This window comes from Cotesia typhae, unplaced genomic scaffold (assembly GCF_013202065.1).
Source record: "Cotesia typhae breed Kobodo isofemale line unplaced genomic scaffold, CoteBio_Ctyphae scaffold_13, whole genome shotgun sequence".
Taxonomy (NCBI): domain Eukaryota; kingdom Metazoa; phylum Arthropoda; class Insecta; order Hymenoptera; family Braconidae; genus Cotesia; species Cotesia typhae.
The window spans coordinates 13,011,644-13,039,212 of NW_027423774.1; the positions used below are offsets into that span (position 1 = coordinate 13,011,644).

Below are 27,569 nucleotides of genomic sequence, written 5' to 3' on the forward strand. Positions count from 1 at the left end.
AGAAACGAAGTTCAGTCACCACGTGGCTATAAATTAGACACTGTATAGCCATCATACATAGTTTATACATTAGAGTGATAAAAAATAGTATATGACCTACCTACGCCAGTAGAGTAAGAAATGTCTCAGGTCACATGTAATTGTTGGCCGAGGCGAAGCCAAGGTTGACAAACATGTGATCTGAGGCTTTTTTATTTACTGGCCAAGGCCAGTATACTATTTTTCTGTTTTACAGAACTAGAAAGCGGCTACTTCGTTTAGCAAAGCAAGCCGAAAGGTGGCGCTTTCTGGCTGGAGGGTAAAAAAAATTTTTTTTAACTTCCCGCTAAGAAAATCAATGATTTTTGAAAAATCGGAAAGTTATTGGTTTTCACCTCGTTTTGGAAAAATCGAGGTTTCAACAGATCTCGACGTTTGGAAGCCCCAGGAAGCTTCCCTGACTATTTTTACGACGATGTCCGTATGTCTGTATGTTCGATCAATTCAATTTCGAAGATTTTTATAAGGCTCTAAAAACTGAGTCGACTGCCGCGTGAAAATCGGTTCATTCATTCAAAAGTTATTGCGGTTATAAGAATTGAAAAATAGTGTTTTATCAACTGTCTACCAGACTTTTGAGCTCAATAACATACGAAAGCTACTTTTTAAGCTAGGAGAGCTCAAAAATATACTAAAGCTATTTTTTTAACCTCGGAGAGCTCAAAAACACACACAAATTGTATTTTTTAGCTCGAAGAGCTCAAAAATGTTATGTGCAATTTCCAGCGTAGGTATGAAATTGGCGGGAAGTTTCAGGGATGGCTTTTCAGGGTCAACCGTTTTTCGAATTTTTTTTTATTTTCAAACAGGCTTGAAAGTTTCTTTTGGGTATAAAAAAATTACTGTGAAAAGATGAGCCCTTAATATTTATATTAAGATTGTCCTCATCGCATTTATTTAATTCCCATAAGAATAACATGAAAAAAATTTATTTTGCTTCTTCTGATTTTTGTACCGTTTCGACAACTGATTGGCTCATAAATCACTGTTCTTATCTTTATCGAGAATTGAACGCTCTACAAAAAAAGTCTGATAAAATTTTTCGATTTGTCCACGCGATTAAATCAGTTATTGGGGCATTCCATAGTGACTGGTGGGTTATTTGACTTTGGAATTTCATCATTTTTGAGCTACAATTATGTGACTGAAGTTTGTACTATAGTAAAGTGTATATTATAATATAAATGAATAACTAATTAACAACATCATTCTGTCAAAATCCTTCTCTCTTACCGCGGTATACTTAAAGTCGAATTTCAGTTCGACCACTAAGCTTTTAAAAAATACTTCCCTCTCAATACGATATATATCCTACAAACATTCAATATTATAAAGAATTAGACTAATTATCTGTGTAGGAACAATTAAAAAAAAATTTTCTATTGTGACTGGTGGGACAAGTACAAAATGCGTACATGAAGTTGTTTATTAAGAAGCATTTATATTATTCCAACTTTAGAAACATTATTTTTTTTTTTTTTTCAATTAATTATTATTTCGAATCGGTTTTAACTGCTGTGGTCATATCGCCGACTTTAACTGTTAGGAGTGGTACGTTGAGGTCTTTTTTGGTTGTGAAAATCTTAATCTACGCGACAAGGGTCGAATATCAACCAAGATGGTTTCTAAGACCAGCTTGGGATTCGAACCCACGCCTGGCCTGTGAGCCAATCCTAGTGCTCTATAGACCATGCGCCTTAGACCACTCGGCTAACCTCTCTGGTTTAAAAACATTATTGTATATATATTAAACTATTAATGATTTCGGATAAATGAAATAAATAATAAAAAAAACACAAATAATGGATTAAGCATGTTGACAACACGATCTTGATAAACTTAGGTGTTAATTAACAGAGAGGATAAAATAAATTTGTTCTTAAAACTCGTTCGTTTTTTATCCTGTTTTCATCGGGTTATGAATCTTAAGAGACTAGGAAATATATTTGTACTCCAAAAAATATACGAGAAATGAAGTGAGAATAGGAGAAGATTCATGAATAAGGATGACACGCAAAATTGTGAAGCGTTTCACATTCACGTAACCCCTTGCGACTTTCAAATCATTCTGAAATCAGTCTGAAAAAATTCTGGAAACATTATGGAATCATGATGGTTCCAGAGTGTTTCCAGAGTGGTTTTGTGCCTATTTTCCAGCATGAAACCAGAGTGCACCCAGACTAAAGCCAGAGTGGAATCAAAGTGAACTCAGAATAAAATTAAAGTGGAACCAGAGTGAACCCAGACTAAAGCCAGAGTAGAATCAAATTGAACTCAGAATGAAACTAAAGTGAAACCAAAGTGAACCCGGACTAAAGCCAGAGTGGAATCAGATTGGACTCAGAATGAAACTATAGTGGAACCAGAGTGGACCCAGACTAGAACTAGAGTGGAATCAAATTGGACTCAGAATGTAATTAAAGTGGAACCAGAGTGGAATCAAAGTGAATTCAGAATGAAACCGAAGTGGAACCAGAGTGATACCAGAATAGAACCAGATTAGAATCAAAGTGAATTTTACATAAAATCAAGATGGCTTCAAAGTGGAATCAACATGAAATTAAAATGAAATCAGAGTAAAATAATAATCAAATCAGAATTCATTCAGATTTAAACTAGCGTGAAGTCAACGTGAAATTTGCATGAGTCACAATGGAGTTATTAAAAATTAGATTAAACTGTCAGTAAATTTAGAATAAGTTCGGATAAAATCGAAATTAATTAAGATAAAACTACAGCAAAACTAAAGTCAGATCCGATAAAACTTCATAGGGATCTGAATGTGTAAATAATTTAATATAAATAATAAATTACCTACATTGGAAAAAATTAATCAATTATTAATATACTTCTTAAAGTTTTTTCCATCTTTATTATATAAATGTACATAATAAGATGTTACATAGTGGAAAACGTATCCTTTTATAATTTCAATGATATATATTAATATATTAATCAACATTAACAGTTTGTTTATTTAGTCACATCTCTATTTAAAAATGTTGATTAAAGAGTATTAAAAATTAATTCTTTTCAATCAGTTTTTATAATCAAAGTTGTTATTCATCTCATCTTTGACAAATTTAAAGATTTCTCCCAATCTTACGTACACTAAAACTATTTTAATAAAAACTTTATTATATCAATTATGAGTTGATCAGCATCGAAAATTGTATTTAAAATCAAAAATAGAAAATATAAAATTCCTATCATATAGAACGTAAGTTTCAGAAAATTGTAAATGTCTATATATAATATATCTGGTGAAGAAAATAAAGTCATGGGTAATATATGTCGGTAAAAATGTATGCTTCAATTTTTCTCCTAAATTCTCTTAAAAAAATTACATATCAATCATGACATAGTTTTTACTACAACTGTTTTTTAAAATGCTTTTCGTACACGAACCTATTCACTATATGTATACAGTCTATAATTGTGCATTAAAAATCACAGGAAAAAAATATACAACTTGAAAAAAATTAATTTTCCAATGACTTTTATCTAAAGTAAAAAATAAATTTGTCGTAATACTTCAAAGTTCACTTTCATTGTTACTTTACTTTCAAATTTTATGGTTTAAAGAAGTCAAAAATTAATTATGACCAACGTAGTAGCATTTCGTTCGTCGGTTTCCAGTGAAAAAAATGAAATTCAAGAATTGGTAGGTCCAATAATTATAAACAAAATGTTTCGATTTAGATATCCAAATTAATTATCACGTCAATTTCTATGAACTTGTACGTCAAGTAGTATCGTATACACGATGAAAAAAAATTTTTGTCTGATCATATATGATTATACATGAGGTTTGGAATGATCAAACATATATGATCAAAACATGTTGCGATAATACTCTTGGGACCTTAAAAAGTTTTTTTTTTTAGACTGGCAATACGATTGTTTTGACACTGACATACAGCCTGTCAATAATTACCGAAAAATTTATTGGACAGTGACTATTTTCTAATTTTTTAATAATGACATAATTTTTTTGTAATTTTATTGTACTTTGCGAATTTGATCAAATTTAATAAGTTCTTAAACTTTACAAAAATCTATTGAATTCGAAATTTGATGAAATTGCAAAAATTTTTATAAAAACCAGTACTTTCTGTTGTTAAAAGTCTAATAAATTTATGTCTTTCAATATTAATGCTGGTGACTTGGACGAGTGAGCAGCGTTCCAGACGGCTTCCAGCTAAAAAGATTTGAGTTCGAGCCCTCCATACGCCTGCGATTTTTTTATTTAATATTGTCATGAATTGATTATCCTAATATTGTAACGAACCATTACCGTACTATTCCATTTCTCTATGTATTTATGAAATGAATTTGTTATTCTCGAAAGCATTTTTTTATCAGACATATATGAGTAAAAATAATTATATATGATCATATATAATAATGCATAAGTAAATCTGATTATATATGATTAGACGTGGCCAATATATATATACAGGGTGTCTCAGAAGTCGTGAGCCACCGGACAGGGTGTGGTAGAAAATTGGATTCTGAATAGAAAAGTCCTTTACCATTTTTCGATCAGACCCATAGAAAAATTACTACAAATTTATGAAAATAGACCAATGAGGAGAGCGGTTTAGCGGCAGAACGGTAGGCGCAAGAGCGAGCGAGTGGAAGCGCGACAGGCGATGAGTGCGCGCTCGCTTGCACACGTGTGATATCATTGCTCAGTTATAGCGGGATGCCCGCATGCAATAATAATGATCAATGATACTCCTGTAAATAAAAAAATTAATATTAGAAAAATCATCCCATAGACAGCCCCATAAAATAAAAAATGTGCGATTTTTTGATAATTAAAACTCAAATTTTCGGTGTCACCGAAAAATGAAAAAAAAAAAAGCCAACAGTCATATTCAATGATACCCCTGTAATTAAAAAAAAAAAAAAAGAAAAGTTATAAAAGTACCCCATACACTCTGAGATACAGCCCCATAAAGCCAAAAATTTGCGATTATTTAATGATGAAATTCAAATGATCAGTGTGCACTTGAAGTTAAAAAAAAGCAATAAAAATAATCAGTGACACTACTGTAGACCAAAAAAATTGAAAAAAAATTAAAAACTACCTCATAGACACTGAGATACACCCCCATAAAGCTGCGATTTCTCCATTATTTGTGAAGTTAAGTTGAAATTCTCGGTGTCAACTCGGAATAACTCAAAGAAAATTATCTTTCTTTCCAGTTTAACCTTTTTTATGAATTAAAAAATCAAAATTTTGGAATCCACCCCATAAACACCGAGAGGCAACTCCACAACGCTACAATTGAAATTCTCGGTGTCCACTTAAAATAAAGAGCATAAACTCATTCCACTTTCCAATTTACTCTTTTTAATAAATGAAAATATCAAAATTCAAGAATTCACCCCATAGATCCCAAGATACGCCTCCATAAAGCCGCGATTTATCGATTTTTTGTGGATTGATATCGAAATTTTCGGTGTCATATGAAAATTTGAATTTTAATTATTGAAAAATCGCGAATTGTTGGCTTTATTTGGATGTTTGTTAGTGTCTATGCGGTGGATTTTCAAGAGTTAAGTTTTTTTATGTTTTTAAGGGTGTAATTTAAAAGTACAATAGGTTTCTCTTGTTGTTGTTAAATGGACACCAAGAATTTCAATTTCAATTACTAACAAATCACAAATTAGCGGATTTATGGGGTCCTATCTCGCCGTTAATGGGGTGTTTTTTTCAAATCTTATTTTTTTTTGCTTACAAGAGTATATCTGAAAATGAGTTTTCATACTTTTCATTTATTTTCAACGGACACCGAGAAGTAGCATTTTAATTACTAAAAAATCAGAAATTTTCAGCTTAATGGGATCATAATTCGGAGTTTGCGGGGTGGTTTTTTAAATAATAATTTTTTTCGATACACAGGAGTTTAATCGATAAGTACAAAAGGTTTCTTTTGTTGATTTTCAATGGGCACCAATAATTTGAATTTTAATTTCTAAGCAATCCCGATTTTTGTGCGTTATCAAGTCATATTTCGGTATCTATGGGGTGTTTTTACAATTTTTTAAATTTGTCTGATGGTCAAAAGTACCACTGATAATTTTGATTGGTATTTTTTTTCTATTTCGAATGCACTGTGAATATTTTAATTTTTATGTTAAATAATCCCGAAATACTCGGCTTTATTAGGCTGTATCTTAGTGTCTATGGGGTGGTTTTTGTAATTTTTAATTTTTTTCTGATTGTTATGGGTATAGTTAACTATTAGTCCTAGATTTTTATTTGAAATTTTGAGTAGTCGTCGAAAATTTCTATTTTAATTATTGAAATATCGCACAATTTTTGGCTTTATGCGACTGTATCTCCCTGTCTATGGGGTAGTTTTTATTTTTAAAAATTTTCTTCACCTACTGTAGTGTCACTGATTATTTTTATTGCTTTTTTTTTTCACTTCAAGTGCACTCTGATCATTTGAATTTCATTATTAAATAATCGCGAATTTTCGGCTTTACGGGGCTGTATCTCCCTGTCTATGGGGTAGTTTTTATTTTTTTCAATTTTTTTGGTCTACAGTAGTGTCACTGATTATTTTTATTGCTTTTTTTTTTAACTTCAAGTGCACACTGATCATTTGAATTTCATCATTAAATAATCGCAAATTTTTGGCTTTATGGGGCTGTATCTCAGAGTGTATGGGGTACTTTTATAACTTTTCTTTTTTTTTTTAATTACAGGGCATCATTGAATATGACTGTTGGCTTTTTTTTTTTTTTTTCATTTTTCGGTGACACCGAAAATTTGAGTTTTAATTATCAAAAAATCGCACATTTTTTATTTTATGGGGCTGTCTATGGGATGATTTTTCTAATATTAATTTTTTTATTTACAGGAGTATCATTGATCATTATTATTGCATGCGGGCATCCCGCTATAACTGAGCAATGATATCACACGTGTGCAAGCGAGCGCGCACTCATCGCCTGTCGCGCTTCCACTCGCTCGCTCTTGCGCCTACCGTTCTGCCGCTAAACCGCTCTCCTCATTGGTCTATTTTCATAAATTTGTAGTAATTTTTCTATGGGTCTGATCGAAAAATGGTAAAGGACTTTTCTATTCAGAATCCAATTTTCTACCACACCCTGTCCGGTGGCTCACGACTTCTGAGACACCCTGTATATATATATATATATATATATATATATATATATATATATATATATAAACTTTTGAACAAACTACATTTTCTGAATCAGCTCGAAAAACTGAGTCAGAAAATGGCTAAATTTTTTAAAAGTTGCGCCATGAGGACGGCTGCAATAGTTAGATTTTTATGAAATCTACTAAAAATTAAGTAGCAATACGAACGTTTTGAACCATATGTATTTTGATCAGACGAAACAAGATCGATATAAATTCACAGTAGGTATACTGAAGTGTAAACATGACAGGTCCGTTCTAAAAATTCTTTGGATTTAATCTAAAAATACTTTGGAGTAACTCAAAATTCATAAAGGATTTGCTAAGAAAATAATTAAAGTTCACTCTGCAACAATTTGTATTCACTTTGGTTCTACTCTGGTTTTATTCTTTATCTACTCTCATTCCATTTTGATTCCAATCGACTTTTATTCAGGTTGCATTCTGATTCAACTCCGACGCCAGTTTGGTTTTATTCTGGCTCCACTCCGCATCCACTCTGGTCTCACTCGATAACCAATCTGGACCCGTTTCGGGTCCACTATGAATTCATTCTGTATCGATCGTGAATTCACTGTGTATCCACTTTGGTTTCATTCTGGCTCCACTATAGTTTCACTGAATAACCAATCTGGCTCCGCTTTGGCTTCACGTTGATTCCATTCTGTATCGATCTTGAATTTTCTATGTGTTCACTATGGGTCCACTATGTATTCACTCTGTATTCACTATGTATTCACTCTGTATTCACTCTGAATACAGTCTGGTTTCAATCTGTATCCAATCTGGTTTCACTCTGAAAAAAAGGCACAAAACCACTCTGGAAACATTCTGGATCTATTATGATTCCACTCTGACTCTGGAAACAGAGTGGTTCCAGAGTGGACTCGCAGTCGCAAGGGACAGGATCATTGAGACGGTAACTTGCGAGAAAATTCAGCAAGACAAATCTCCAAATTAGTGAATATTTAAGTTGAAAGAAAATTAATCATTTAACTGAAGATCACTAAGAGAAACAAAGCTGTAAATTTCAGTACTTTGTCTAAATTCTATGATACATTGATTGTAAGCCAGAGTCTCACCAGTCACATGTGACTGGTGGGACATATTTTAAATAATCCTGAAAACTATATTTTGGATTTTTTGGCAGTTACAGTAGAATCCCGATTATCCGGATCAATTAAAACCAGGGGTATTCCGTATAATCGAAAATCCGGATAACCGATTTCAAAGTAAATCAAATAATATTTAAGTTTTAATAATTTTTTATTATGTAATGGGTTTTGCTTAGATAATAGGATATATAAAAAACGAGCTATAACAATTGATATTATTATTTCCAACCAAAATTTTATATTACATAATACCTATGTAATTTAAAATTTTGGTTGGAAATAACTTGTTATAGATTTTTGCCGTAATGAATCACATCTTTTTCTCGCAGCCAAGTCCCTGATGCGCTTCAGTTGTAATAACTGTATGGGATCCGATTCGTCCTGTCTTTCAAACCACTTAAAAGCAGCATCTAGAGCTTCAAAAGCTTCTGCGTGAGATGGTACTTGACATACATCCCCAGTTTCAGTCTCTCCTTCATCTTCTCTCTCGTTACTGTTTAAATCCTCAATGATTTCTTCATCAGTTAATATTTGGAATCCAGGGTCTTCACTATCGCAATTCAGCCACGCCATAATATTCTCTTCGTCGCACCCTTCACCAATGCTAAGAATTTTCATTGCTTCGGTTATTTGTTTAAAATCGTCGTGTGGTTTAATTGAAGAATCAGATAGAGTTAATTTTAATAATTTATTCCATGCCCTTTTTAATGTTTGCAATTCCACAGAATTCCACGCTTCTACCAGCATATAACAACAATCTTTTAAATTAATTTCTTTAAAAAACTTTAACAACGTTTCTATTTCACTGTCGTCTGCTGATAAAAGACGACGCAGTAGCTGCTTTCTGTATAAACGTTTTAAACTTTCAATGACACTTTGGTCCATAGGTTGCAATATCGATGTTACGTTAGGGGGCAAAAACTTAACCGTGAACTTCCCATTTTCTCGATTTAGTGTTTCAGCGGAAGGGTGCGTTGGCGCATTATCTAATAACAACAATACATCGCCGTCTTTTCCCACGTCCTTTTGAAATTTCTTTACCTCAGGAATAAACGTATTTTCATACCAAGTAAGAAAAATATCTGTGTTCATCCACGCTTTTTGTTGGTTAGCGTAAATTAAGGGTATTTTAACATTCTTGAAGCAGCGCGGATTTTTTGATTTACCAATAAGTAGCAGTGGCAGTCGATGTGTTCCTTTAGCGTTTGCGCAAACCATAACTGTAACTCTGTCCTTACTCACTTTGTGCCCCGGTGCAGCATTTTCACGTCGCGATGCTAATGATCTGCTTGGTAGAGCTTTCCAATTAAGACCTGTTTCGTCCGCATTGTATACAAAATCTAAATCGTATTTTTTTTCATCTAAAAATTCTTTTAACTCGTCTACAAAAGAGTCGGCTGATGCAACGTTAGCAGACAGTTTTTCTCCTTGAATCTCCAGTTCTCGAATTCCATGTCTGGATTTGAATCTTGCTAACCATCCACAGCTCGCCTTGAAAGAAGTATCACCACCAAGTTTTTGATTAAAATCCAATGCTTTTTCGCATAACAGAGGTCCAGATATGGGCTGACCGCATGCTCTCTTTTGTAAGAACCAAGTAAAAACTGCATTCTCCAGAATTTCATTTTGAGATTTTTTCATGACTTTACGTTGCGAACTTCCATCTTCGTGCTCAAGCGCGCAAGTGAATTTCATTATGGAATCAGAATTCTTTTTAATGTCTGATATCGTAGAAGTTCCGACACCATATATTTGTGCCAACTTACTGCCGGATTCACCATTTTTTATACTCTCAATTATCTTCATTTTGTCTTTAAGAGACAACACTACTTTTTTTCGCTTGGACATTTTAAATTTGCAACACAAAACGTAAACAAAAATAAAAGACAACCTTTCAGTTGAACGCTATCAAAGAGAATGAAACGATAACAAACACTATCCCGCAAACAAATGAGAGCGGGAGTACACCGTCGGAGGCGGGAATAAACTTGTCGTAACATGTCTCGTTGTGCCGTCAAAACATTTTTAAATTAATAATTAGAGCCGAGACGAATGAGTCCGGATAATCGGATGTTCGGATAATCGATGTTCGGATAATCGATGTTCGGATAATCGGGATTCTACTGTATAAGAAGTTTAAATTATTTTTAACATATTTATCATTACTTCTGAAAAGAAAAAAAATTGAAGAAGTCAGATTTGAGGTTGGGAAAACAACTATTTTATCTTTTTGCGTGACTAGTGGGACATGTGATAAGCTTACGTTTAAATACGAAACCTACAAAAACTAACGCATCTTTTCGTTTGAATCAAACTTAATTCTTTTCTTTATTTTATTCTTTTTCTTAAATAGAATGAATCACTAGCTAGAATTGATAAGATGATTAAAAAAACGTATTGTCAACTTAAACAACATTTGACCCGGATACTAGTTAGTACGACTGAAAAGTTATTAGGAGAAAAAAATCGGTTTTCTTATTGATTAAAAAAAATTTTCTTTACAAATTAGTAAAATATAGACTTTGAATAATAAATTAAGACTAAATTAGAATTAAGGGGGTATTCTGGTCTAGAGACATGAATTTTAGGTAATTTTTGAAGTGCTGTAAAAAAAGGCAAGCAATATTTTTACCATCAATTTTTTTATACATTATTTATTCACATTAGAAGCGTACAAAAAAAAATAAAAAAGTAAAAAAAATTCAAAATTCCGTTAGTTATCAGCTGATGGAGTGGGGCGTCTCAAAAATTTGGTGCGTGACCATACCCACGATTTTAACTCTCCTAGCAATCTGAAATCAAAAAATAAAAAAGATTATCAATCTACAATAATGTCGCAATGTCTGGAACTACGGAAAAGTTACAAAAAAATTTTTTTACAAAATGGCGCCTGCCTAAAGAAAAAAAAAATTTTTGTACCACTTTTTTGAACATTCTTCGATTTGTTAAAAATAGTAAAAATGAAAATTTGGGGATGGCCGTAGTTCCGGACGTAGACAAGTCCCTAAAGAAGACTCTCTTAAAATTTCAAGTAAATCGGTTTGGCAGAACCTGAGAAATCGTGGGTATCAGATTCAAAAAGACAGTTCTGAGAAAAACACGTTTAAAGTTTCAAGTAAAATTTTTGCAGTCTAAGTCATAAAATTATATTTTAAACTTACATTTATTCAATCTGCCATTCCTGCTTCATACATCGGACCTTCCTCGACTTCGAAAAAACTATTTTCGGCGTTTCTGTTTTCTATTCGAGCAGTTCTGGCCTCCTTTGATGCGCTGGATGCTCGTATCTCGGAGCGGTCAATGTGGGCGTTGTCTCGTCTGATAGCAAATGCATGCGCTTCTGGACCAATTTTCACTCCCATAATCGTCATCATCTTCAATATCGGTATAAAGCCTTCATTAAAAATACATACAGCAATAAATGTTGCAATTTCAATGATCTGAGACCCGGAATGGATATGCTTTGGAGCGAAAGTCCATATCAGCGAGTTTAGAGACTCATTATTATTTTGAGTTTCTGAACCCAAACATCGAGTCAATAACTCTTCTGATGATAAGCTCTCGTAAATTGGCTTTATAATTTTCAAAACTTTATCACACAGAGGAGGATTTTCGTGGTCAAACTCGTCTAATGTTCCTTCAGATGCAGCTTTTTGCCACTTACACCAACTCTCCGCACCAGGTGGGCAATACATATGTTGTGGGTTTTTATTCGTAGAACTATTATGGTAGTACGTTGCCCAAATTGCATTTCTCATGTTCTCAACAGAATCAGGATGCCGGCGAATCGCTAAGCCATAGTATAAAGACAATTTATTGATGACTTTATCAGTTAATTTGCCTTCACCTTTTCCACCAACCCCTGTATTATCTTTTTTCGCTTTTCGTAGCCTCGCACCCATTCTTTTTTGGACGTGTCCTACGCACTCTTTTTTTTGGACAAGTGGGTCACCATCGTAAGGATCTATATCAAGTATACCCTTGAACGTCTTAGTGTCACCATCTCCAATATACTTTACGTATTTCACGCCGTGTTTTTCCTCCGATCTACAGAACATTTCGACGATAGCATCAACTTCCATTTTGCCCGCACTTCCTTTATGGTTTATTGTACAGGATTCTTCATGATCTTCATACCAATCGTTGTATGCAGAAATATCGGAATTTTTCTTATTTTTCCAAACATTGCAGCCTTGACAAAAACTGGATTTGACCACGGTATCAACGACCTTCTTACAATTTTTTGCTACAAGTGTAGTTACTCCGAATAGCGAATTAAAACCTCTTTTTTCCATGTGCCATCACCGGATACAGTGAAATCCGTTGGACTGTCATTAGAATCAAAAGCTGAAATTAACTCTTTTTCTTCATTCACAGCTTTGGAGATAATGAAATCATAAACTGTAGATGCGGCCACGTGTATGTTTTTGACACAAGCGTAATAAGTAGAGATTGATATTCCTTGACAAATATCCATTATGCTGCAGAAGATATTTAATCCTTCCCTGCCAACTCCCAAAAGCCGCATAGCAAATATCACTCGTCGGTTTACTTCGAAGGATTTGTCAACGAATGGACATGATGGAATGTAGCGTAGACTATCGCAACTGCATTGTAATGCAATTTTGAACCCGAGTCCGCGTTGAGCCGTTCTTGAAAATCTAATCTTGTTGTTGCATGTAGTACACGAAACAAACGAAGAAATCGCGGAAAAGACCGTGAAAAACTCCAAAACACAGTAGCCGTAATTATTATCTATAATCACCTCTTCATCATTTGATTTCCTCAATTTTGCTGCTGATGCACTCGTAAAACTGGTGTTTTCCTGTTCCGTAAATCTATTGCCGTGAAATCGCCTTTTTTTTTGTCGCTCTGGACGCGTAATCCTTCGCGCTGAGGATTTTTTATCCATTTTATTTAAAAAAAATTTAAATAATCACTCAAAATATTTTTATTTCACTCACAGCACATACGTTCACGTGGTTTACAGGTTAAAATTCAACTGTTAGCAGCTGGATGTAAGCGAATACTGAATATAAAAGACACAGGTCACCTAGAGTTATTGTATTACAATATATAATATATATATATATATATATATATATATATATATATATATATATATATATATATATATATATATATAACGGAACAAAAAGGGCTTACTAAGAAATATAGATTCATGTAGTCGGAGAACCCATTATGTCTTTTGTTCGATTAGTTGCAGCCCAACCGATTTGGATGCCTGCTCAGCAAAATACTTATTTCTCCGAAAATAATTTGAATTTGGGAAAATCCTCTCGTAGACATATTCTTAAATAGTTAAACTATGAAAATATGAAAAAAAAAAAAAATCGATTTTTTTTTATTTCTAGACCAGAATACCCCCTTAACTAAGAAATTTTAAAATTTTAGTCATTGTCTGATTTTGCATAGAATGCCCCATTCAAGATCAAAGTTCAATTTTTCAAAAATTTGATCAAATTTTATTAATTACACCGAAACTATTGGTTTCAGTTTTGAAAAATAGATCTTTGATCTTGAATAACTTTCGAATGCGTGAACAAATCAAAAAATTTTATGGGACCTTTTTTGTAGAGCGTTCAATTTTCTACAAAGATAAGAACAGTGATTTATAAGTCAATCAGTTGTTTAAATGGTATGAAAATCAGAAGAAGCAAAAAAAATTTTTTCCCATGTTATTCTCATGGGAGTTGAAAAAATGCGATGAGTACAATCTTGATATTAATATCAACGACTCATCTCTTCACAGTAATTTTTTATCACCCAAAAACAACTTTTAAGCCTGTTTGGAAAAAAAAAAGTTAGGAAAACGGTTGACCCTGAAAGCCGTCCCGGCAACTTCCGGCTAACTCTTACCTGGGCGCTTAAAATTGCACTTATGACTTTTTGAGCTTTTCGAGCTCAGAAATACAATTTGTGTGTTATTTTGAGCTCTCCGAGCTCAAAGAGAGAGCTTTTCTATGTTTTTGAGTTCTTCGAGCTCAAAAGTCTGATAGAAATTTAATAAAACAATATTTTTTTAATTTTCAAACCGCAATAACTTTTAATGAATCAACCTATTTTTATGCAGTTAACAGCATTCAATGCAATTTTCGAAACCTCATAAAGAATCTTTAATTTAAATTGATCGAACTCGAAATTTTGGTGTTATTCCGAAGAAGCACTTTTTTTGGTTTTCTTCCATTCACGACGTCTCTTGAAAAAATCGACCGACTTCCACGCTCTTGGCAACGATCGACGCGGATTTTTAAGTTCTACTAATTATCCAATCTCATAAAAAACGATCCATAAAGAAATGTTAAAGTTATGTAAGAAAAACACTTTTCAGTTTTATCTTGTTCACGATATCTCTCGAACGAATCAATCGATTTTGACCGGATTGGCGGCGATCGGCGTGGTTTTTCAAGGTTAAAAGCGCGACAGACAGACATACGGACATCATCGCGGGAATAGTCAGGGAAGCTTCCTAGGACCTTAAAACGTCAGCATCTGATGAGAACTCGATTTTCGAAAAACGGGGTAAAACCAATAACTTCCCGATTTTTGAAAATTTTCAATTTTCTTAGCGGGAAGTTAAAAATCGTGCTCAATTTTATGTAGGTTTTCTTGATTTTTTTCTCTCAAATTTTGCTGATTAGTTTTCATTTAAGTACAGGAAAGTATTTAGGAAATTCAGTATTTTAGGAAATAATAAATCACGTAAAATAAAAAAAAATCGTAATTCAAATTATCAACTAAAATAACAAAATATGTCTCTTTATTTTTGTTTGACAACATAAAATTACATAGAAATATGTATTCATGTATTCATGAGTTCATGAATTCATGAGTATATCGCGTGCCTAAAGGTAAAAAGGGCTTATAACAATTTATGCGCCCTTTTACCTTTGCAAAGGTAAAAGGGCGCATATGTTTTTTTATTGCCAATCAAGTAGTGGACACATTCTGCACTTATAATTGAAAAAAAAAATTTGAAAGGTAAAAGGGCCTATGTCTTCAATTATACGCTCTTTTACTTTTGAGAATTTAAAATTTTGGTGATCTAAAGGTGAAAGGGCGTATAATTTTTTTTCGGCCCGGTTTACAAAGGAACATATTCGTAGTTTAAAAATGTGAAAAAAAACTTTCTGTGGTAGTACTGGCGTGAAACCTCACCTGTACAATTTTTTAAAGTTACAAAAAAAAATATATCCAAAAAACAATAAAGTACGCGTGATTATTTTCTCGCACTTAATTTTAAGAAATAATTATTATAAAATTTAAAAACATGAACAATTATCATGAAATTATAATGTTTGAACAAAAATAAGAAATTTTTAAATATTCAAATGTTATAATTTTAAAATATTACAATGCTTAAAAAAAAGCGGGAAATTTCAAAAATTTGAATGTTATCTGTCATTGTGATTGTTCTCATTACTTAATTTTTACGTAATTTGTTTTTGATTGATTTATTTTCTATTTGTTTATATTAAACTTTGTAAATGGGGCTGTTATTTGAGCATAACTCGTCTTGTGAAACTATTATTTAACATTTGTTAACAAAACTACAATTTTTTTTATGCGCCCTTTTACCTTTAAGTAGAACTTTTCTTAAAGCTGAAAGGGCGCATATCTTGAGATACGGCCGTTCAGCTTTAGGATATCAACTTTTTTTTTCACAGATTTTTACGTTTCAGACAATTTTAAAACGAATGGCAAAAAAAATTTTTTTATACACCCTTTCACCACAAATCCCTATTAACCCTTAGCTATAAGCCCTTTTACCTTTAAGCACGCGATATACTATGCATTGGCGTGGTGGAGTGGTAATAGAGAGAGAAGGGATGAGAGAACGAAAAGAAAGAGGGAGAAAGAGAAAGGTATTATACACTACTCGCTTGTGTATACGACTGTCGCGCCTGCGCATGTCCCATTTAACGGTTTTATTCCACGGACTTTTTCTTACGGTTTTACTATCACATTTTTTTCAGTTAGGTCGCGCAGCAAAATCTTCGTTCCAATACCTTCCCCATTTTTTTTTGTTAGTTTTCTATTTTCTTAGCGGAAAGTTGTAAGTTTTCTTGAGACATTAAAAATGACTTTGGTTACTGTAAATGAAAGTATTGATACATTGAAAATTGTCCAGTTTTTTCCATCCAAGAATCGAAAAAAGTGGTGCCACGGCTAGTCAACTGACGACATTTCAACCGTGGCAGTTCAATCGAGGGATAGTTCAACCGAAGAACAATTCAATCGATGATAATGTTGGCCTATTTTCGAATAAACACACACAAAATCCATGATAAAAAGCTCAACACGATAACACGACCTAAGAATCTTACAATCAAGTTACCGAAAATTTGGGCATTCACGAGTCTCGAATCCACAGATCGCAGAGAGAATACGCGCTCACGGTTGCCTGCTGGTCGTCGATAATCATTTCGATTACAGAGTTAACTACTAGAGCGAAGCTCTTTTTTTTCTTGCACATAGCGTACAGAATCTAATATTATCCGATTCTCTATATACAGAATCCTTCTGTAAGCTATTTTTAAACAGGTATTTAGTCGGACGAGTCGAATTGTGTAATTTCTGTGGGCCAATGTAATATAGACATTGAATGTCTTTATAAATCGAAATGTAAGCGATTACTGAGAAATCGATTACTTACTATTTAATTAATTTAATATTGTTACAATACCGATGTTAACTAATTTATCATCACAATCTTCATTTCTTTCTTCATCACGACTACACGTTCTATAATATTCTTTTATGAATTGTCCGTGATGTTACTTACAATCCGTGAATTACTTATAATAATAACTAATCAAATTAATGGACTGCAAGAATAGGCTTGAAATTTCCCGGTCTTTTACGTAGAATAATTATATTAGGAGTAGCTGATCACAGACATATAAGTAACTGAGTAATTTGGCAATAGTCTTCTAGGTGCAAGTATTTCAAATTCGGTAACATGATGGAACATCGTCTGTCTTAGTTCAGGATCAACATGAGGACTGTGGGTAGCCAAGATCTAACGATTGTGATGTTAGTATTGGCACGATCTAGCATTGATCAACATTATTGACAACCAATTGGGAACTAACAAAGCAATAAAATTTTGATTATAGTAACTAACTAGTAACAAATGTAGCACTAAAAATCAATTACGTAGCAATTTCCGAAGCAATGATACTAATGCCTAGATTGTGTCAGCTTTACACACATAAAGGTCTTTATTTATAAAAGATGCGATGAACTGTTTCACTAGTTTGCGATGAAGCAAAGGCTCTCGAATAATACGACTTTTGATATAAAGATTTTTGTTTTAATATTATAAACTAGCTGTTACCCAGCCGCTCCGCTGGATACTTTATAGAATTGTATTTTTAGATCTAGACTTGGAATTTAATTGGAGTATTGTTTTGACTTGCACAGATTCCAAATTCCATCGGATTGGTCTGTACCTTTAATTCCTGTGATTAATCTAGCTATTATTCATTGTAACTTTTAATGTGCAATCAATACAGGGTGTCTCTGAAGTGGCGGGAGTAATTGTTGGGGTCGATAGAGAAAAAAATACTGAATCGAAAGTTCCTGAGCCAAAAATTTTTTTGGGCCATAGAATTTGAGTTATGAATTAAAAACGATAGCCAATCAGAAGCGCGCTATTCGAGAAATGAAAATGAGCGGGGAAGTAGAGGAGACGCGAGAGTGAGATGCTGCAATAGCAGCTTACTCGCTCACACAAAGCCGAGCATGAGAGGGGATTGTGACGCTATGAGCCGAGTACGTAAGTGTGAATGAGTGGATGTATGAGGTCGCAAGCGGACGGCTTAATGTATGAGTGTGTGTCCGTGTATCGCAGCATTATTGGAGGCGTTGTAACGCTGAATTAAAGCTAACCGGGTACTCTAAGACAGAGGAAAAATTTTAATTTTTATTTTTATTCGAAAAAATTTAATAAAAAAAAAAAAAGGCCCAAGATTTAACCAGACCCACAGAAACGGAGAGTAAATTTTTAATTCTCATTTATTTTGCTGGGGATTATTTTCAAATACAAAAAAAAAAAAAAGGCTAAGATTCAACTGGAATCCAAAAAGAGATGGATGAAAAAATTTTATTTTTTATTTTTAATCAGCAAAATTATTTTTCTTTAAAAAAGAGCCCAATCTCGACTGGAGCAAGAAAAAATGATTGAAAAATTTTATTATTAATTTTCAATCAACAAAATTATTATAAAAAATAAATGGGCCCAAGTCTCAACCGGACCCAAACAAACGGATAAAAATTTTTATTACTTACTTAATTTGCTGGAAATTATCTTTAAAAACGAAAAAATGCCCAAGACTCGATCGGATCCAAAAAAATAACAGTACAAAAATTTTTCCTTATTTTCAATCAGCAAAATTGTTTCTTTTAAAAAAGGCCCAATCTCGACTGGAGCAAAAAAAAATGATTAAAAAATTTTATTATTAATTTTCAATCAACAAAATTATTTAAAAAAAAAAATAGTCCGCAGACTCAACCGGACCCAAACAAACAGATAGATAGTTTTAATTACTTATTTATTTTGATGGGAATTATTTTAAAAAAACGAAGAAAATCGCCCAAGACTCGACCGGACCCAAAAAAAAAAAAAAAAATAAATTGAAAAATTTTGTTTTCATTTTCAATCAGCCAAATTAATTTCTTTTCGAAACAAGGCCCAATCTCAAACAGACTAAGAGAAACTAATTAAAAAATTTTATTTTTTATTATTAATCAAATATTATTTAAAAAAGAAAATAAGCCACAGACTTAACCGGACTTAAACAAACGGATAGAAAATTTTTATTACTTACTTAATTTGCTGGAAATTATCTTTAAAAACGAAAAAATGCTCAAGACTCCATCAGACCGAAAGGGAGATGAATAAAAAAATTTTACTATTCATTTTTAATCATCATAATTAACTTTTTTATAATAAAAGGCTCAATTTCGACCGGACCCAGAAAAAATGATCCAAAAATTTTATTTTTTATTGTTGATCATCAAAACTAATTAAAAAAACAAATGAGGCCCTAGACTCAACCGTAGCCGAATGAACGTATAAGAAATTTTTATTTTTTCATTTGAATTGGAAGGGAAATTATGGAGAACGAAAAGAATGGCCAAGACTTGTCTCGACCTCGAAAAGACATTGGAAACTTTTATTATTTACTTTTGACGAATAAAGAATGATTTTTAAAAGAAGGCACAAGAGTCGACTGGACCTAAGTAAAAGGATTGAAGAATTTTTTTCTTGATTTTGTTAGCGTCAATAAATTTAAATAATTAGAAAATCACCAAAATTCAAATTAAAATTATTAATTAATAAATTGACTAGCAAAATCTCGAATAACAAATTAAAAAGGAATTGCCCTCAAGACGTGATAATTTTTTTATTATTTCAATTAAAATTAATGATTGATCAATCTACAAGTACAGTCTAAAATCAAAAAATTAACAAGAAATTGTACTCAACTACTGATAATTTAATTATTTAAATTAAAATTATTAATTAATCAATTGACATGTAAAATCTGAAATACAGAAATTACATTCGTCCTGATGGATTTATTATTGTAATCGAATTTAGATGTCGAAAAATTGACAGGTAAAATCTCAAATGAAAAAATTAACATAGAATTGTTCTCAAGTTCTGACAATTTGATTATTTTGATTAGAATTACTGATTGATTAATTGACTAGTAAAATCTTGAATAAAAGAATTGAAAAGAACTTGCACTCAAGTCCTTGATATTGTAATCAAAATATTTACTCGAGTAATTGACCGGTAAAATGTCAAATGCAAAAATAAAAAGAAATTGCAATCACGACCTGATAATTTTTATATTTTAATTAAAATTATTTTTTGATTGATTAACAGGTAAAATTCCAAGTAAACAAATTTGAAAAAATTGCACTCAAAACCTGATAATTTCGATATTTTGATTAAAATTATTTTTCAATTAATTGACAGGTAAAATGTCAAATAGAAAAATAAAATAGAAATTGCAATCACGACCTGATAATTTTAAAATTTTAGTTGAAATTATTTTTCAATTAATTGACCGGTAAAAAGTCAAATAAAAAATTAAAGAAAAAATCAGTCCTCAGTCTTAATAATTCTGGAATTTCAATTAAAATTATTTCCTATTCAATTGACAGTTAAATTTCCAAGAAAAAATCAAAAAGAAATAGCAATCACGACCTGATAATTTTGATATTTTAATTAAAATTATTTTTCAATTAATTGACAGGTAAAATGTCAAATAAAAAAATAAAAAGAAATTGCAATCACGACCTGATAATTTGAAAATTTTAATTAAAATTATTTTTCAATTAATTGACAGGTAAAATGTCAAATACAAAAATAAAAAAGAAATTGCACTCAAAACCTGATAGTTTCGATATTTTGATCAAAATTATTTTTCAATTAATTGACAGGTTAAAAGTCAAATAAAAAATTTAGAAAGAAATTGCAATCACGACCTGATAATTTTAAAATTTTGATTAAAATTGTTTTTTAATTGATTAACAGATAAAATTCCAAGAAAAAAATCAAAAAGAAATAGCAATCACGACCTGATAATTTTGATATTTTAATTAAAATTATTTTTCTATTGATTAACAGGTAAAATTCCAAGTAAACAAATTTGAAAAAAATTCCATTCAAAACCTGATAATTTTAAAATTTCAATTAATATTATTTTTCAATTAATTAACTGGTAAAAAGTCAAATCAAAAATTAAAGAAAAAATCAGTCCTCAGTCTTGATAATTCTGGAATTTTAATTAAAATTATTTCCTATTCAATTGACAGTTAAATTTCCAAGAAAAAAATCAAAAAGAAATAGCAATTACGAGCTGATAATTTTGATATTTTAATTAAAATTATTTTTCAATTAATTGACAAGTAAAATTCCAAGTAAAAAAATTTAAAAAAATTGCACTCAAATCCTGATAGTTTTGATATTTAAATTAAAATTATTTTTTAATTAATTGACAGGTAAAATGTCAAAAAAAATAAAAAAGAAATTGCAATCACGACGTGATAATTTTGATATTTTAATTAAAATTAGTTTTCCATTAATTGACAGGTAAAATTTCAAAAAATTAATTAAAAGAAACATTGAACTCAAGTCCTAATAATTTCGATATTTTAATTTAAATTATTTTCTAATTAATTGACAGGTTAATTGTCAAATAAAAAAATTCAAAAATAATTGCACTCAAGTCCTGATAATTTTCATATTCTGATTAAGATTATTCATTAATTCATTGATAGGTAAAACCTCAAATAACAAAATTCCTTTTCTGTACTAAAATTATGAACTTTATTATCAAATTCTCAAAAATAAAAAAAAACAATAAAATAACAAAAATAACAAAAATCTGTATAATAAAATTGATTGAGAATTTGTAAATTAAAAAAAAAAAAAAAAAAAAAAAATCATTAATCCATAAGGTTCTCAAAATGGCCTCCATTCCTTTCTAAGCACCGATGACACCGCTCCAAAAGGTTTTCCCGAACACACTGCAGGATTTCCGGCGTTATTAGTTCTCGTGCAGCCATGATCCTTGCCATTGTTTCCATTTGATCTGCAGGTTCATCAAAATATACCCCTTCCTTCATGAAACCCCACAAGTAGTAATCGAGCGGAGTCAAGTCTGGTGATCTTGGTGGCCATCTCACTGGACCATACCTCCCCAGCCACTGTTGGCCATACTGGGCATTTAAGAAATTGGTTATGTCCCCAGATGAGTGGCACGGCGCACCATCCTGTTGAAACCACGTCGGTTGAGGATTAACTCCTGCTAGAAGCTGGGGTAAATTTCCTCCCAAAAACAAGAGATACTGAGCACTCTGTAATAACGAAAAATTTCGACTGTGAAAGTGAGAAAATCAGGGAGTTAAAAATTTCTTTAATTTAAACCAAAGGGAAATTTTGTTAAAAATTTTAAAAATAATTTTCTAAAATTTTAACAGATAAAACGAAGTTTACTCGTAGGGATTTTTCCAATTTTAATGAAAAATTATTTGAACGAATTTTTCGAAATATTTTCGCATCAACAACAGAAGTTACCCCAGAAAATTTTCCTTTATTTTAACAAATTAAGAAAGAAAAACTCTTCCAAAGAATTTTTATGAAAAATTAGGTATTATAAAGAATTAATTTACAAAAATAAAAATCTTATTTTCAAACACAAAAATATTATTCGAATAATTTCAATATTTGCAAAGTGTCGAAGAATTTTACATTGAAGTTTTAACGGTAAACTGAGTGGAGAAAATTTTCTGAAGCGCGAAATTTTTTAATTGTGTAAATTTTTAATTAAACTTACGTTCATGGTTTCCGGTAATTCGTATAGTAGCACAGTGTCGCCGATTATTCCTCCCCACATGTTGATTTTCCACTTGTTCTGAAAATTACGGTTCACCGTCATGTGAGGATTCTCCTCCGCATACCAGTGGACGTTGTGCGGATTGAAACAACCCTCACGAGTAAATAACGATTCATCCGTCCACAAAACATTTTCGAGAAACGTCGGATCGGCAGCGTGGCTGTTGATAATAAATTGGCAAAACGTTCTCCGCAAAGCATAATCACCAGCTTCAAGTTTCTGCACCTTTCGTTTGTGGTACGGATGAATCTTATTTGCACGGGTGATACGGTTAATCGTAGATCGAGAAACAGGAAGCCGACGCTCGAGTCTTCGAGTGCTGGTACCGGGATCAGCATTGACGGCATCGAGTACTTGTTCCTCTACCTGAACAGGTATCCGACGAGGGCGACCGACACGCTCACTATCAACGGGTACCAGGCAACCATTTTCGCGAGCCCGTTGAATTAAACGCAAAAACACACTGCGGTTGGGAAAGCGTTCGCGATTTGGAAATCTTTCGCGATATTCACGGACAGCAGCTTCAGCGTTTCGATTACACTCACCGTAAATGATCAACATTTCAGTATACTCAGCGGCTGTATAAAAAGCCATAATGGTAATTAATATTAAACGCAGAATTAATAAAACACAATAAAAGTATGCAGAGGTAATGAGATGCTGTCAGAAAATGAGTTGTAAGACTGACATGAACGCAAAATTTAACCCATAATTAGATAATAACAAATGAAATCTCAAAACAAATAAAATCGTCAACGAGAGAGAGAAAAAAAAAGCGATCAGGGAAATCCGCGGAAAAAATAAATTTAAAGAGACGAACATCGCTGAATGAGAGGAATAAAGACAGAAACAGAGACAGAAAAACTCTGACAACAATTAGGATAATAATAATAAGTATAAAACAGTGACAGAATACTCGAAGATATTTTTAATTAATTTGTTGTTTATAAAATTAGGGAAAAATAATAAAATTTTCTAGTTTGCATTTTATATGACTATTCACATTAGTAAAAAAATTTTATTTTTGATAAAATGAATCAGGCAATTTGTAGTAAGCCAAAGATTAGTTGCAAACAGAAAGGATGGAACCTCTTGCACGTAGTAAAAAGCATGAAAGTCATCAGAATTATTAATCGAATGAGTACTAGAGGAAACTAAGTAGTAATAGTCGACCTTAAGACCGCCGAATTTTTACATTCACGTTTGCTTAATAAAAGGAGTAAAGTGTAATGATGTGAATGCAAACTAATAACATTAAAGTAAAGTTATCCTTGAACTGCCGAAACACCTGTAGATTTTTTTGAAATGATTTCTTTGCTAAGAAAAAGGGAAACTAAAATATCAAAATTACTAAAACGTGAATGCCATTTCTTTTTCATATTTTCTTCGACATTTTACCTGTCAGTGAATAAAAAGAATATTTAAATTGAAATATCAAAATTATAAGGACTTGAATTCAATGTTTTGTTAATTTATCATTTGACATTTTACCTATCAATTAAGTGATAAATAATTTAAATTAAAATATCAAAATTATCAGGGCTTGGGTGCGATTACTACTTAATTTGATACTTGGGATTTTACCCGTCAATTCATTAGAAATTTATTTCAATTATAAGATCAAAATTATGAGAACATGAGTGCGATTTATTTTTAATTTATTATTCAGGATTTTAACAGTCAATTGATTGATAAACAACTTTAATTAAAATATCAAAATTATCAGGACCTGAGTTCAATTTTTTTTTTTAATTTATTATTTATTTACCTGTCAATTAATTAAAAATAATTTTTATAAAAATATCAAAATTGTTCGGACTTGAGTTCAATTTTTTTCTTAATTTATAATTTGACACTCTACCTGTTAATTCACTGATAGATAATTCTAATAAAAATATCAAAATTATTCGGACTTGAGTTCAATTTTTTTCTTAATTTATAATTTGACATTCTACCTGTTAATTCACTGATAGATAATTCTATTAAAAATATCAAAATTATTCGGACTTGAGTTCAATTTTTTTTTTAATTTATCATTTGACATTTCGCTTGTTGATTAAGTGATTAATAATTTTAATAATAATATCAAAATTATCAGGACTCGAGAGCGATTTTTTTTTTAGTATATTTTTTTACATTTTACCTGTCAATTAACTGATAAATAATTTCAATTAAAATATCAAAATTATTCGGACTTGAGTTCAATTTTTTTTTTTTTAATTTATTAGTTGACATTTTACCTGTTAATTAACTGATAAATAATTTTAATAAAAATATCAAAATTATCAGGACTCGAGAGCGATTTTTTTTTCAATTCCTTATTTGACATTTTACCTGTCAATTAATTAAAAAATAATTTTAATTAAAATATCAAAATTATTGGGACTTGAGTTCAATGTTTGTTTTAATTTATTTTTTGACATTTTACCTGACGATTAATTGAAAAATTATTTTACAGAATAATTCCCAGCAAAATAAATGAGAAATGAAAGTTTTCCATCCGTTTGGTTGGGTCCGGTTGAGTCTTGGGCAATTCCTTCTGTTTTCAAAAATTATTCCGAGCATAAGAAATAAGTAATAAAAATTTTCTATCTGTTCGTTTTGGTCCGGTTGAGTCTGGGGCCTATTTTCTTTTTGAAATAATTTTGTCAATTAATAATTGATAATAAATTTTTTCAATCAGTTTTTTATCGTCTTGTCAAGATTAGGCTGATTTTTGTTCAATAAATTTTTGTTTGTTATTGAAAAGAGAAAATAAATTTTTTTGCATTCTTCTATTCTTGGCTCTGGTCGAGTCTTGGGCATTTTTTTCGTTTTTAAAAATAATTCCTAGCAAAATGAATGGGAAATAAAAGTTTTCGATCCGTTTGTTTGGGTCCGATTGAGTCTGGGGCCTATTAATTTTTTTTAAGAATAATGTTGTTAATTAATAATTGATAATAAAATTTTTCAATCAGTTATTCGAAGTCTGTTTGAGATTGGGCCTTTCTTTTCAAGGAAAATTAATCTTGGTGATCAAGTAATAAAAATTTCTATCCGTTTATTTGGGTCCTGCTGCGTCTTGGGTCTATTTTTTTTTCTTAATAATTTAGTTAATTAATATTTAGAAATAAAATTTTTCGATTTATCTTTTTCGGGTCCGGTCGAGTCTTGGGCAATTTTTTTGTTTCGAAAAATAATTCCCAACAAAAAAACAGGAATAAAAGTTTTCTTTCCGTTTGTTTGGGTCCAGTTAAGTCTGGGGCCTATTTTCTTTTTTAAAAATTTTGTTGATTAAAAATTCATTATAAAACTTTTCAATTATTTTTTCTTGCTCCAGTCGAGATCAGGCCCTTTTTCAAAGGAAAATAATTTTGCTGATTAAAAATAGAAAAACAAAGATTTTCAATTTATTTTATTTCGGGTCTGGTCGAGTCTAGGCATTTTTATCGTTTTCAAAAATAATTTCCTGCAAAATAAATAAGTAATAAAAATTATTTATCCGTTTGTTTGGGTCCAGTTGAGTCTAGGGCCTCATTTGTTTTTTTAATTAGTTTTGATGATCAACAATAAAAATAAAATTTTTGGATCATTTTTTCTGGGTCCGGTCGAAATTGAGCCTTTTATTATAAAAAAAGTTAATTATGATGATTAAAAATGAATAGTAAAATTTTTTTATTCATCTCCCTTTCGGTCTGATGGAGTCTTGAGCATTTTTTTCGTTTTTAAAGATAATTTCCAGCAAATTAAGTAAGTAATAAAAATTTTCTATCCGTTTGTTTAAGTCCGGTTAAGTCTGTGGCTTATTTTCTTTTTTTAAATAATATTTGATTAATAATAAAAAATAAAATTTTTTAATTAGTTTCTCTTAGTCTGTTTGAGATTGGGCCTTGTTTCGAAAAGAAATTAATTTGGCTGATTGAAAATGAAAACAAAATTTTTCAATTTATTTTTTTTTTTTTGGGTCCGGTCGAGTCTTGGGCGATTTTCTTCGTTTTTAAAATAATTCCCATCAAAATAAATAAGTAATTAAAACTATCTATCTGTTTGTTTGGGTCCGGTTGAGTCTGCGGACTATTTTTTTTTTTAAATAATTTTGTTGATTGAAAATTAATAATAAAATTTTTTAATCATTTTTTTGCTCCAGTCGAGATTGGGCCTTTTTTTAAAAGAAACAATTTTGCTGATTGAAAATAAGGAAAAAATTTTTGTACTGTTATTTTTTTGGATCCGATCGAGTCTTGGGCATTTTTTCGTTTTTAAAGATAATTTCCAGCAAATTAAGTAAGTAATAAAAATTTTTATCCGTTTGTTTGGGTCCGGTTGAGACTTGGGCCCATTTATTTTTTTATAATAATTTTGTTGATTGAAAATTAATAATAAAATTTTTCAATCATTTTTTCTTGCTCCAGTCGAGATTGGGCTCTTTTTTAAAGAAAAATAATTTTGCTGATTAAAAATAAAAATTAAATTTTTTTCATCCATCTCTTTTTGGATTCCAGTTGAATCTTAGCCTTTTTTTTTTTTGTATTTGAAAATAATCCCCAGCAAAATAAATGAGAATTAAAAATTTACTCTCCGTTTCTGTGGGTCTGGTTAAATCTTGGGCCTTTTTATTTTTTTTTATTAAATTTTTTCGAATAAAAATAAAAATTAAAATTTTTTTCCTCTGTCTTAGAGTACCCGGTTAGCTTTAATTCAGCGTTACAACGCCTCCAATAATGCTGCGATACACGGACACACACTCATACATTAAGCCGTCCGCTTGCGACCTCATACATCCACTCATTCACACTTACGTACTCGGCT

The 27,569-nt window shown here is 31.2% G+C and overlaps 3 protein-coding genes across 3 annotated transcripts in view; 1 reads left to right on the forward strand and 2 right to left on the reverse strand.

Moving 5' to 3' along the window:
- Positions 1-27,569, forward strand: part of Rfx (regulatory transcription factor Rfx) — a 142,506-nt gene that overhangs the window by 39,561 nt on the left and 75,376 nt on the right. The gene's annotated exons all lie outside the window — the stretch shown is intronic.
- LOC141534139 (uncharacterized) lies at positions 11,016-12,628 on the reverse strand. Its single transcript, XM_074253286.1, has 2 exons — positions 11,505-12,628; positions 11,016-11,135 (listed from the first exon to the last, which is right to left on the reverse strand). Exon 1 carries the CDS (start codon positions 12,423-12,425, stop codon positions 11,511-11,513), a length of 915 nt encoding a protein of 304 aa, XP_074109387.1. The 5' UTR covers positions 12,426-12,628; the 3' UTR covers positions 11,016-11,135; positions 11,505-11,510.
- On the reverse strand, positions 12,602-13,326 carry LOC141535192 (uncharacterized). Its single transcript, XM_074255024.1, has 2 exons — positions 13,308-13,326; positions 12,602-13,236 (listed from the first exon to the last, which is right to left on the reverse strand). Exons 1-2 carry the CDS (start codon positions 13,312-13,314, stop codon positions 12,602-12,604), a joined length of 642 nt encoding a protein of 213 aa, XP_074111125.1. The 5' UTR covers positions 13,315-13,326.